General features: G+C 40.5%; 3 protein-coding genes across 5 annotated transcripts in view; 1 reads left to right on the top strand and 2 right to left on the bottom strand.

The window, feature by feature from the left end:
• Positions 1-13028, top strand: part of LOC308105422 (OX-2 membrane glycoprotein-like) — a 54550-nt gene that overhangs the window by 25491 nt on the left and 16031 nt on the right. The window lies entirely within an intron of this gene.
• LOC308105420 (N-lysine methyltransferase SMYD2-B-like) overlaps positions 1-13028 on the bottom strand; it is a 45482-nt gene that overhangs the window by 16924 nt on the left and 15530 nt on the right. Inside the window, exons 1-3 of one of the 3 annotated variants that reach the window (XM_080456134.1) lie at positions 2197-2475; positions 942-995; positions 444-765 (exon numbers count right to left, since the gene is read on the bottom strand). The exons of the other annotated variants lie outside the window; for them this stretch is intronic. Of the exons in view, the coding sequence (XP_080312260.1) occupies positions 444-625 (182 nt within the window). The 5' untranslated portion in view covers positions 626-765; positions 942-995; positions 2197-2475. Of the gene's footprint in view, positions 1-443; positions 766-941; positions 996-2196; positions 2476-13028 lie in introns of those variants that run through there. 3 annotated transcript variants of the gene reach the window in all.
• LOC308105415 (N-lysine methyltransferase SMYD2-B-like) overlaps positions 7174-13028 on the bottom strand; it is a 186398-nt gene continuing 180543 nt past the window's right edge. The window contains exons 11-15 of the mRNA XM_080456127.1: positions 11486-11596; positions 10115-10241; positions 9230-9404; positions 8656-8764; positions 7174-8330 (exon numbers count right to left, since the gene is read on the bottom strand). Of these exons, the coding sequence (XP_080312253.1) occupies positions 8238-8330; positions 8656-8764; positions 9230-9404; positions 10115-10241; positions 11486-11596 (615 nt within the window). The 3' untranslated portion in view covers positions 7174-8237. The remainder of the gene's footprint in view (positions 8331-8655; positions 8765-9229; positions 9405-10114; positions 10242-11485; positions 11597-13028) is intronic.

Raw genomic sequence — 13028 nt, 5'->3', positions numbered from 1 at the left:
GATATCAAAAGCCTTCTTAAACAGTTGGCACACATATTGTAACGCAGTAACGCACCCATTTAAATCACAGTAACTTAGCGTTACTGAATGGGAAAAGGTAACTAGTTACGTTTATTAGTTACCGCAAAAAGTAGTTGCGTTAGTCCCTCACTCACAAATGAACTGGCTTGACAGTGAAGCAGTGAGTGTGGTCTGTATTGAATGCTATTCGTGTTTGTTGAACATGTGCTGGACTGTCAGGAACTGAATTAAATGAACTGATACAGTACAATAAACTGTAGGGTAGTAGTGGTCTAACTATTGATGTTCCCATTACGCATGTGTAAAGACTGCACTAATCATTCGGATGTGTAGCGTAGCCTACAACATACAGTAGGCCTGTTAATGCACACAGAAAGGAAATAACAAGTTAGAATATGCATGCATGCCACATAAATACATACTTAGCAAAGCAGAAATCGCAGTAGTAGCTCCTCTGTTCAACTTTGAGGACGTAAGAGTACGCCAGGGAGGTGAAGAGAAGTTCTCCGACTTTGAACGGTTTGGTCACCCGAAGACCTCGTCCTTTAGTAGGACTGTCGAACATCTCGATTCCCTCGATTTGTTCCTTCATTGTTGGTTCCATGGTCTTCAGAGTGCCCGTCAAAGTGACTTTATTCCACAAGGAAAGCAAAGATAGATTGTGGTGGTGTCCCCCCTTTAAGCTCTGTCACGTCACCACAGGTCCTGTTTACTATGCGTATCGTCATCCCCTATTGGCCCGTTCTGAACCAACACAAAAACTGATATTAATTCACTTCACAAACTGCTTCCAATAAGCAACATTTGTATTTAATGAAGATATTAAAACATATTTCATCTTATAGTATTATAATGTACAGTCATACAGTTCTATTGTAGGCTACACTGTAACACTATCAAACATGTGTTTAATTCCTCACCTGTCATTAATCCTGATGTCTGTACAAGGTCCAATTCTTGACTTTGTAGTTGATCTGTATCACACAGTGTCAGATACAAGATTACTGATTAATACAATGGTTTCTATTTCCTGTTTAAAGTTGAGCTGGGCGGTGAGGGTACAGCCACACATGTCCGTAAACGTCCGTATACGTCCGTATACGGACGCCGGAAGTCCCATACACTCCCATGTTAAGTTTAAAACCGGAAGTACCATTCCGGGGTTTTTTTTTTACATGGGAGTGTATGGGACTTCCGGCGTCCGTATACGGACGGTTACGGACATGTGTGGCTGTACCCAGAGACAGAGAGAGAGGTTGCCTAGATCCTTAGCCTACGCACATTCAGAACAACCAATCATGTCTAGACACAATACACCAGCGTCCCCAGCTAAATGTGCTAATGTAGCAGCAAAACAACCACTTAAAAAAAATAGCAGATCTACAAGCTCACAACGCGGCACAATGCGATGAGCAAAGTTTTCATTTTTCATTACAAAAATGCAAATGCAGGACGACATACAAATGTCCTGCATTTGCATTTTGCAAATGCAAACATATTATATCACATTAGTTAATGTTTACATGTTCAAATATCTTTGACAGTAATCATATTTGAACTGGGAACCCCCCACCCTGACAAGCACTTGGAATCATAGACATATAAAAGGTAGACACTCTGGCTCTGAAGCGTCGGCATCTCGGACGCACTTCCGCTTCCTCTATGCTTCTGGGGGGCAGCTGGAAATTTCCGTGTGCGTCACAGAAGGGGGCGTTCAGTAGGCCAATCAGACGCAGGTGGGGGCGGGACAACTAGATTCTGACAAGTCCTGGAAAAGACGCGCTGTGGTTGGCCAGTAGTCAACACGCTGTGATTGGCCAGTGCCCGTTCCCCCCGGAAATATGGTGGCCACGTCGCTCCAATGAACTGCAGAGGCCAATGAGGTATCTAGGTTTCTATATCTGTGCTTGGAATGGTAGGCATTACATTTTGTTTGACTCTGTTCCACAGATAAATATTGTGAAAATAGCAGATCTACAAGCTCATAACGCCTCACAACGCGAGGCGTTGTTGTGAGCTTGTAGATCTGCTATTTAAAAAATGTTTGCCTCTTTTTTTTTTTTTTTTTGACAGTTTGGCAAAGTAAAGGGCAAATTCTGCCCTTTACGTTGAACTTGATGACAAAGATAATCATAAATAACAATTAAATCCAATCAAATAATTGGGCTACATTACCTCAGTCGTGGTTTTATGAGAGAACAGTCAGGTTGCAGTCACATCAGATCACTCTCTGTCAATGATCACTGTTACTGTGTATCTGTTGTTTTATAGGTCTACTGTTTTATTTGTTTTTGTTGTCTGGGCAAATAAATCCCAACTCAGTATCCTTTCACCATTTCATCAATGCGCAACTCAAACATCAAGAAACAAAACATAACACATTTCTTGGAACGCAAGGCAATGAAACTAAACTTATCGAGTGTCTCCCATAAGGTGTCTCCACTGTTTTGTTTCTCCCGGCTTCTCTTCCGCAACAACAGCACCCCCCCCCCCCGTGTCCTGTCTTCTTAAAGGAGCAGTACATTCAATCGTTTTTTCACCATGGAGAATTTAATGTCTCACATTACAAGATGACCACACCCCCAACCCCATGATATTTGGCAGGTAGGTGTTTGGTGTATTGTTTGTACTGTTATGTATGATTTCTTGTCGAATATCAATTGAATATTCAGAAGAAGCAGTTTGATCTGCTCTCACTCTGTCATTTGTCTGTCTTCTCTCTCTCTCTCTGCATCTGGGTTTGACATTAAATAACTTTATTCGTCATTTTGCTCTCTTTTTTCCAAGGGACTTTTGTTGTGTTATTCTGAACCTGAGTCCATGGAAGGAAACTGGGTCATACCTATGTTCCCCGGGTTCTATGTTCCCCACTAAGGTTATGGTTAGGGTTAGGTTTAGGTATAGGTCCTATATTCCCCGCTCTCCTAGGAAAGCGGGGAACATAGAACCAGGGGAACATAGAACCTGGGGAACATAGGTACGGTCCCGAAGGAAACAGCTGCTCATCTCTTCACACTGGCAGTGATGACAAGAGACAAAGCGAACAGTAATCATTTCACCAGATCTCGGTGGCTGTGCCACAAAGAGATTTTTTATTTTTTTATGTGTTCTAACTTCTACCAATACAACAAAAAAACTAAACAAAAAAACATTTGATTGGCATCAGTTGTGAAATTAAGTAATGTGTGTGTTTTTGTCAACATGTGTATACCAGCCATATTTGACGTGTCCCTCTCCAATGAGGAATGTGTTCCCAGATTGCAGTGAAATAAATCGACCAACAAATAATGACCTGTGTAGGTAGATTTAGGTTGTTGTTGATGAGATGCCAGACCAATTTAACTACGTAAATTAATGTAGAAAAAGTGATTCTATTTGAATGGTTCTTGACAGCTAAAAGGTACAGCAAGCCCCACAAGAGACAGCTACACGATGATTTGTTGACATATACTGTACAATGAGTCAATGAAATAGTTAATTTACTCAAGTACATTTACTGAAGTACCGTACTTAAGTACAATTTTGAGGTATTTTCACTTTACTGGAGTACTTCTAATTTTCAATAATTCTACTTCTACTCCATTACATCTCAAATGCAAATACTGTACTTTTACTCCACTATAATTATTTGAAAACTTTAATTTCTTCTTGATTATTATTACAAAACCACTTCAGACCTATATTATATATGTTATATATTGCAATTTGAAAATAGCCGATCTACAAGCTCACAACGCGACACATTATGAGCTTGTCGTTCGGCTATTTTCACAATATTTATTTGTGGAACCGAACCAAGTCATACTAAATGTAATGCCTCAACTCATATACATTCCAAGTGCTTGTCAGGGTGGGGGGTCCCCAGTTCAAATATGATTATTATGGGGGGTCACGGCCTGAAAAGGTTGAGAAACATTGCTCTAACAGTTAGAGCAATAGATGCTCAGCAATATGAGTTAAGAGTCTAACTCATATCAAAGTAAACCATGTAAAATGCTGAGACACACAGAACAGAATGATTAGGTGGTTAAGGTGCACCATCTAGTGGACAGATGTCAGGACGTTAAAACTATTCCTTTGATTCGTTTTTTGCTACAGCTAGACCTGTTATAAACAATGTTATTTATATTAAGTTTTTTGTTGTTGTTTTCTTTAGTAATAATTGCTATAGTGTTTGTTGTCTCTCCAGCTCTTATAAATAAATGTTAAGGTGGAATGCCAATTTCATCCAAGATTGGATGATTATACCCGTTTATCAGCTTCTATTTTGCAGTGTTCCGGTTAACTTCTTTGTGTCATCACTTCCAATTTCACGTGTTTATCCTGTATAAGATATGTATAACGCTTAAACAATTATTTTGCTATAACAAAAACAGATTTTGCGAGAAACTTCTAGAATTTATTGGGGAAAACATAAATGTAGTTGTAGTGCTAGTGACCATCTTGAACACACATTTAGCCACTCGGCTGGGCACAGGGAAAACGTTTTTGACACGTTAAATAACTGAATGTAACATGAATCACAGCAACATTTTGTTAATGCAAATAAAGAGAACGGTAAAAAAAAAAAAAACGTATAATCTCCCACTGTGTGTTAATCATAACCTGTGATAAGGGTCACAGGTGTAACAAGCCATGGCTCGTTACAGCTGTGACCCTTATCACTTTACCTGCAGATTACTGTGGCACCCCTCCCTCCCCTCAAGGTGAACCGGCCCACAACTGGCTCTAAGGCACTCAGGCTCTATCAATAGAAGTTACAAAATAAAACATAAAAATAAAAATGTGCAAAAGAAAAGGCAACTGTTAAATAATTCATAGATACAACAATGTACAAATGAAAAACATCCATTCAACTCAAAACAGTGAACACACCATATAAGCTCATTTCTGTAGTATGTACACCAGTGACAAGGCAACTACTTGCTTTGTATCACACCTTTCATACAACACTGGGAATTCAAATTTTAGCAATTTATTAAACTGTATTATATATTCTCTCTTTCTTTCTTTCTTTTTTTTTATGCATTTACAAAAGTGCACAGGACAGGCTAGAAGACTAATATTGTGTAAGAAAATAAGGGGGATGCGTATGGACCCCTTTGAGTACTAAACCGTTTTCTGTAATGGTGGCCTCTAATTTGCATTTTTAAGAGTAATCTTACCACTAATAATATTAAAAATACCTTACAAATATTGCCCGACCCTCAGAACATACACATTATTTGTCAGTTTTGCTTGCTTAGTTATAGTTATTGAAAAAGTAGTGCAAAATTGGCAGCCATTTTGTTATGCAAATTAGAGGGTTAAATTTTTTTTTTTTTGCTTGGGTACCATGTTTTTCAAATTCAGCACCCTTGAATTATGTAAAATGGCCTAGCACCCCACTTTTAACCCAAAATGCCTCTAACCTCCTATAGAAGGCTTTTTTCTGAAATCCCGCCTGACTAACCTATACAGTACATTGGCTATTTTCAAAAAGAAAAAGTGAAATAATATTTGGAATATATATATATATATATATATATATATATATATATATATATATATATATATATATATATATATATATATATATATATATATATGTCACAGGGTGTTTGGAGAGCCAGGGTGATTGAAGACAGAGCGCTTGTTTTTAGGCACGGGGCTTCGGGGCGATGCGGGGCTTTTCGAGACAGGGTTTATTAGCGAGGCTCGCGAGGAGGAGGAGAAGGAGGACGCGGCACTGCGAGGCGGGGGTTTATTACGTGAGGCGAGGAGGAGCTCCTCCTCGCGAAATAAACCGTCCTCCTTCTGAGAAGGAGGACGGTTTATTTCGCGAGGAGGAGTTCCTCCTCGCGAAATAAACCGTCCTCCTCCTCCGAGGAGGAGAAGGAGAACGCGGAGAGGCGGGGCTTTGATGTGCCGACGGGGACCTGTCTTTTGTTGTTCCCCCCCACATAGCAACCAGGAAGCTACGCTAGGGGAACGCTGAACACGCGTGCACACGCACACGCTTGTCCACGACGGAGGCGCGCCGACAAGTGGAGCTTGAGGCCGAGGAAGCGCGCCCTCGCGCCTCCAGGCGCGAGTGCCCGCGCTGACCCGGCCGATGCTCCACTTGTCGACTCAGCGCCGTTTGAGTTGTAAACCGATAGGGACAGAATAGTTCTTTTCATGGATCACTGTGTGTGTGTGTGTGTGTGTGTGTGTGTGTGTGTGTGTGTGTGTGTGTCAGGGAGAAACTAAAACAAAAGCCAGCAGAACACAATAAAAGTATCTTAACAGTCCATTGAAAGCATGAGCGCGTGCGCGTGTGCGTGCGCGCGCGCGCGTGTGTGTGACTGTGTGTGTGTGTGTGTGTGGTCGCGGCCATATATGCTTGTGCACAAGCCTGGCGTGTGGCTCCCTCTAGTGTTCCTTCTACACAATTGCTGGGTGGGTGGTAAAAACAAGCGAGCCTTCTTCAATCACCCTGGTTCTCCATTCACCCTGTAACATATATATATATATATATATATATATATATATATATATATATATATATATAAATTCAGATAGGGTGTCACGGTTTGCAGAATGACCGAACCCAAATGCAGAGCCACAAGCAGAATAGTTTCAATTCACAGATTTATTAAAGCAGTAGTTAAGCTTACAGTCAAACGTAGCAAAACCTTTCAGAAGCACCCATCAACGAACACGACACTCCAAGTCAGATCACAGGAACGACAATGTATCTACGGACAGTGCTTGTGTGGAATGAGTCCAGTTTTATAGGCAGCAGGTTGATTAGAGAAGTGTTCACTGGTTGGTAATGGGCATGGCACTGCTGGGCTGATGATAGCCTGGCATTGCCAGACTGATAACGTGGATTCACTCACACGTTCCTCCACGGTATCAGTCTGGACTTCGGCCCATAGGCAGAGAGTATGAGGAATCAGAAAATGACCGGCCAATCAGTGACTGCGTTTCAACAGATTCAGATTGGGTAATCTCCTTAATATGGAGAACACAACCTTGTTCCAGTGCCAATCGTTAATTCCACATGTTTGATAACAGGACGATGCAATCAAGCCAGCAGAGAAACAATGAAGACCATCAATATAGGCTACTCCATAATATTAATACTCCATATTACAAGTTGGGTGGCACATCATTAATTAGCATATATAAAAGACTAGTGTCTTTCTTTTATTAGCAGTTAAACGGATCAATGTACAGACAGTCCATTGAAGCGGAAACTTATGTATGTGCCATAATTTATAATTTTTTAGGTCACGTTAGCTTTATCGCCGTCAATACAGGATTACTTACTGATATCAAGTTTAAACTAATAATAAAAAAATAAAAACGTGACGTTCTGAATGGAGATGGCCGCAGTGAAACCGTACTGCTGCAGTCACGTAGCGCGGAGAAATTCATTTCTATCAAGACCAAGTTTGACCTAATAAAAAATATTAAATATCAAAATATACGGGCGGAAAACATACGGGCATGGTTTGCGCGCATCACCAGGGCTTCTGAGCAGCAGGGGCGGGATTTGCCTAGAACTGCGGTGGGATCCATAATAATGCGCCAATGACGTGTAACACGTCCCTTTTTTCCAAAGCCTAGAGTGCCAATGACGTGTAATACGTAAAAAACGTGTTTTCAGTGTTTAAGCTAGATGGCGCTGTTCGCCAACCTATGAGTGATCCTATGACTTCTGGAGAAGAGTAGATCGGGAAATAATGCAATCACAACAAACCCAGCCTCGTCCAATCTAATGTTAAAGGATTTAGAAAAATACATTTGTATCTGCTTTCATGTTTTTGTCATTTTCTTTTTCTGTGTTTCGTTTTTGGCGAGAACAAGCTATATTCAACAGCCAATAACTAAAGAACGGAGGGTTACGGTGACACGCTTTTCCCACCGATGGAAGCAGAGACACTCCTCCGTCTTGACAAGCTCTTTACAAGATCTACAAGCTTTACAAGATCTACAAGCCGTAGCACGGCACCGAGTGCCGTGCTACGAGCTTGTAGATCTGTTATTTCTATAAAAAAAAATGAAAATGTGTGGAAATATTTGAATATATATACACATTTTTAACTCAAATCTTTGCTTCCGGGGGTCCTTGGAACAATATATTTTGAGATGGGCAGGGGGGGTCCGCGGACAAAAACATTTTCATCATCATTTTGGGCGGTCCTTTTTACATGTATTGATTTTAGCTTGAAGCCCCATGCATCTTTCTAAGTGTACAAATTAAGTCTAAACTGGAGTTTTTGTAGTTTTTCCAGGAACGGATGATCCTTCCCACAAATCACCTCCACGATGGATATTGCCTGTAAACACACACACACACACACACACACACACACACACACACACACACACACACACACACACACACACACACACACACACACACACACACACACACACACACACACACACACACACACACACACACACACACACACACACAGCTAGATAAATGTAGACACAATGTAGTGTTCTTCACTTTTGTTCAGTTCACAACTATTTGTGACTACATATAAGTTGATATGTAGCAACTGTATTGTATAGGCTAGTAACTGGTGCACTGTATTTGAAAATGCTCATCAACCCACTGTGAGTCTTTCAGATAACAGTGTGCTAAATCATTACCTTCTTGAGATAACCCACAGCCATGAATGGGTTTTTCACGTTCGCGTAGAATAGGGCCAACTCCCTGTAGTGGTTGAACACGTTCAAATGGTATGGTGGATACAGCTCACTGCAGGACAAGGAGGATTTGCATAGCCGTTATAAAGGTATGACACACTGGTCGATATGGTTATGACTTCAAATCAATATCCTGATTATTTCTAGATTACGATTAATTAACTATTATTTAACAAATAATAATACTGAAAATAGCAGATATACAAGCGTGTGATCTTGTAGATTGGCTATTTACTCTCTTTGTGTACGCCACCATTGTACACTGAAGTATATATAATACAGGGTTAAGTGGTTAATCAGACAATCGATTTAGTCAAAAATGAAAAATCTAATCAAATCGTTGATTCATTGATATAAATTTAAGTTGTTTTAAAAAAAAGCTTCTCGGTTATTCAATTAACCTGTAGGCCTAAATATCGATTTTGACATATTTTCGGTTAATAGCCCGGCTCTATGACTCGCTCCCTCCAGGTTTTGAGATTTGAGGCCATTCCTGACAGTCGTAGTAGTAGGTTACCTGTAAGGTTGTGAGATCTTCTCGGCGTAGCGGATCGCACCATTCAAATCGCCCATGCCGGCACACGCCCCAATGGCCTGGAACATCACTTGGACCATGTACACGTTGGAGTCATCGAACACGGTTCCCATCTTGTCCAGGGACTGTTTACACATATCCAGCAACTCGCTAGGGGGTGCAAGAGAGTTAAGGATGCAATGGCACAGGCTGAACCTGAAAAGCTATTGTTAAAGGTACTCAAATCAGACTCTTGTAACAGATGGGATGCTATACTTTGTTGATTCAACAGCTTTTACATTTACTTTACTTTGAATTTAAATGTATTTAATTACATTTATGTTGGTTTTCAGAGAATATTTTCAGAGCAAAGAGGCTCTTGCCGAACAAGTACAAGTTGTCTCAGTAGATCAGTGTGTGAAAGGGGAACGCTTGATAGGCTTTTCGAGAACAGGTACAGCATGACTCCGGGCGCTATTTATACGATCAATAGCTAGGCCTGTCACAATTTTTGCATAATCGTCATAATCTACAGATCTACAAGCTTACAACGCGTCACAACGCGCTGTAAGCTTGTAGATCTGCTATTTCTGCTTTCTTTTTACATGAAAAAAGTATTAAATATGTCAATAATTTATTTGTATGTTTCAGTTATTTGTCATAGTATCTGCCCTGTGCAATTTTTGATTACAAAGCCTAAAAGGCTTCATTTCTTCCAATGTTCAATGCGGAAAAACACAATGAAATCGTTGATCGCAATTATTTGAGTGACAATTAATCATCAACTTAAATGTGTAATCGTGACAGCCCTATGAATAGCACAAGGAGGCACATGGCCTGAAACACAGGGTGTTGTGGGTGTGAAAACCTCATCTTATGTAAGGATATTTTTGTCCTTGCTCTTGACGGCTAATTCCAACCGTCCAATGGTCATCCTAGCGAAGCGGACCATGTCACTGATGACGTCTGGCCCAATGGGATCACTCCGCTCACGCACTTTGAGCTTGGCCTCGTCCTGAGACCAAGGAGAGAAGATGACATGTTAGAGTCGAGGAACATTAGCCGCTTGTGAACTAGGATCATTATGTTATCAATTATCTATTAATACTTTTGTGCTCTTGTGTGTGATGTTGAGGTGATGATCGTGTTTGTTTGTTTGTTTGTTTGTGTGTTTGTTTGCTTATTTATTTAAAAAATGTTTCAAAAGATTCTCAGACATTTTCAAAAAACAATTTTCAGAAAAATATGGCTTAAGTGATTAATAACAAGAATAATAATAATAGTAATTAAAGCTGCAAGCAGCGATGACTGGGCCCTCGATGTTCTGTCTCAATACAAGTCTGTATGGCAATCAGCTGAAAAGTTAGGCTACATTGCTTAAGCAATTTATGCCTGTCCCTATAGATGGGTTTCCGCTTGACGTCATCACAGAGCAGAGTGCGCAATCTGCGCATGCCTGGGGTAGAACGAACCGGAAGCGCCCTTCACTCTGTTATTGTGTTCGGGATTTAGATAGGCATAATGCTGCTATTATAGGCATAATAGGCATAATGCTGCTATTATATACAAACAGATCCAACTTCCGACAAATCATTTTTATTGAGTAAAGAAGATATTACAAACTGCATAATTTAATCTACTTTCATTAAACCCGGTGAAGACCATTTCTTTTATGAATGTACATTTGACTAGAGCTGCTGCGGGTAATAGCGCCCTCTATAGGCTCACCCCTCCACTGCGCGCGCATCATCCTCTCATGTTTACAAACAGGAAACCCATCTATTGGCCGTCTAAATGTATCTAGCAAATTTCGTAGGTATTCGATGCTGGGAACCAGAGTTATGGCTGTTTAAAGCCTAGCCAATAGAAAGACAGAGGGGGCGGGGCTTCAGAAATTACAGCTCGTCCCTATTGGTGGTCTTAGTCCACATACCAAATTTGTACTCGTAGCATGCTGCGAACCGAAGTTATGGCTGTTTAAAGCCCAGCCAATAGGAATTGTAGATCGGCTATTTTCACTTCCTGTTTGGCGTTGAAGTTGGACGCTTCGCCACGGTCACGCCGTTTTACGAAAACTCTAGCTTTTGAAAAGGTTAGGGAATCCCAGGTTTACAGTGTTTTCTCTATGTTCTAAGGTTTTTATCTCTGTGTTTACACATCTAAATTCCCTCACCGGACACTAAAACTTCTGAGCTGAACTGTGTATGTCATTCTATTTTGTCAAGTTTTTTTTTTCAGTCTTGGTTTTTCATGACTTACTTTGGACTTAGTTTGACATTCCTGGCAGTCACAGGTGAAGTTGTATTTGTCTCTTAACTCGTCGTTTCTGTCTTCTGTTGGGTATATAGGGTCTATGTAGCTGATCAGCATCTTTGGAAGGCACAGGAACAAACACAGACATCAGAATCAGAATCAGAATCAGAATCTGTGATTAGTACTTCAGGTTTCTCCTCCACATCTAATTCTGTGGTGAAGGAGTTGTTTTTTTATCTGGAGTGTCTAAGGGCAAGTACACACTGTAGGACCTTTAAAGTGGTCAGGGAGTCATCTGATCGTTAAGCATTTCACACTACAGGAGTCCATTTCTTGAAATCGGCTGTCATATATCGTTGTGGTTTTTACACTATAGATTGATCGCCGACAATAGCTGCGACGCGTTGTGAGCTTGTAGATCAGTGGTATCAAACTGGTGTTTCGCGGGCCAATTCTGGCCCGCAACGTCGTCCAATCTGGCCCGCGATGTGATTTTAATACTACCTTTTAACTCATTCACTGCCAGCATTTTCTGTGGCTGCGTTTAGCCACTGCCAGACATTTTGACAATTTTTGCCAATCTTTGATTATCCACAGAATATTTTGTGCTGTGACTACAATGTCACACAATAGCTCAAATAATATAAATAATTGCAATCCCATCCTCCGTTCTTTACTTATCGGCAGTTGAGTAAAGCTTGTTCTCAGTGAAAAACACCCTCTGAGAGAAGAATTCTGAGATAAACAGCTTTTTCTAAAAGTTTTTCAAAAAAAAAAAAAGATTTTTTCCCCCCAGAAAACTCTTTTGATCCATTTATTTTTCGCCTCAGTGACACACCAGAGACATATCTAAAGTCAGGAAACACATGACAAAAATAAATAATCACCTCTTTAGGTAGGCCATCTACAGTGACATCAAGTGGGCAAAAAAAGTAACTACATAACAGTGACTGAAATAGTCTCCAGGGTAAAAAAGCAACTACTCACAACCACAACCACAACCACACTGTGAAACAAGCCCAAATAAGCAACTACACTTTAGAAACAAGCCCAAATAAGCAACTACACTTTAGAAACGAGCCCAAATAAGCAAATACACTTTAGAAACAGACATTTGAATCAGGTTTTCCTTCTCTGCCTCTGCCACGAAACAAATTTGCAATCCCATCTTCTGTGTGTGTGTGTGTGTGTGTGGGGGGATAGGATAGACAGTGGATTTTCTGAGCATGTACAAATGAAACCAAATGGACCTGTACACACCTAGACTGTTTGTGTGTGAGATCCTGGACACAGTTACTTTCAGTCACATACTGTATACAGGTAGCAATGACAAGAAACATCAACTGACCAGTAAGGGTCCATTTGGTTCCATTTGTACACACCTAGACCAAATAACAAGCCCAAATAAGCAACTACACTTTAGAAACAAGCCCAAATAAGCAACTACACTTTAGAAACAAGCCCAAATAAGCAAATACACTTTGGAAACAGACATTTGAATCAGGTTTTCCTTATCTGCCTCTGCCACGAAAAAAATGTGCAATCCCAT

The sequence above is a fragment of the Gymnoscopelus braueri genome (genome assembly GCF_963280865.1).
Source record: "Gymnoscopelus braueri genome assembly, chromosome: 17".
Taxonomy (NCBI): Eukaryota; Metazoa; Chordata; class Actinopteri; order Myctophiformes; family Myctophidae; genus Gymnoscopelus; species Gymnoscopelus braueri.
This window is presented reverse-complemented; position numbering and strand designations above follow the sequence as displayed.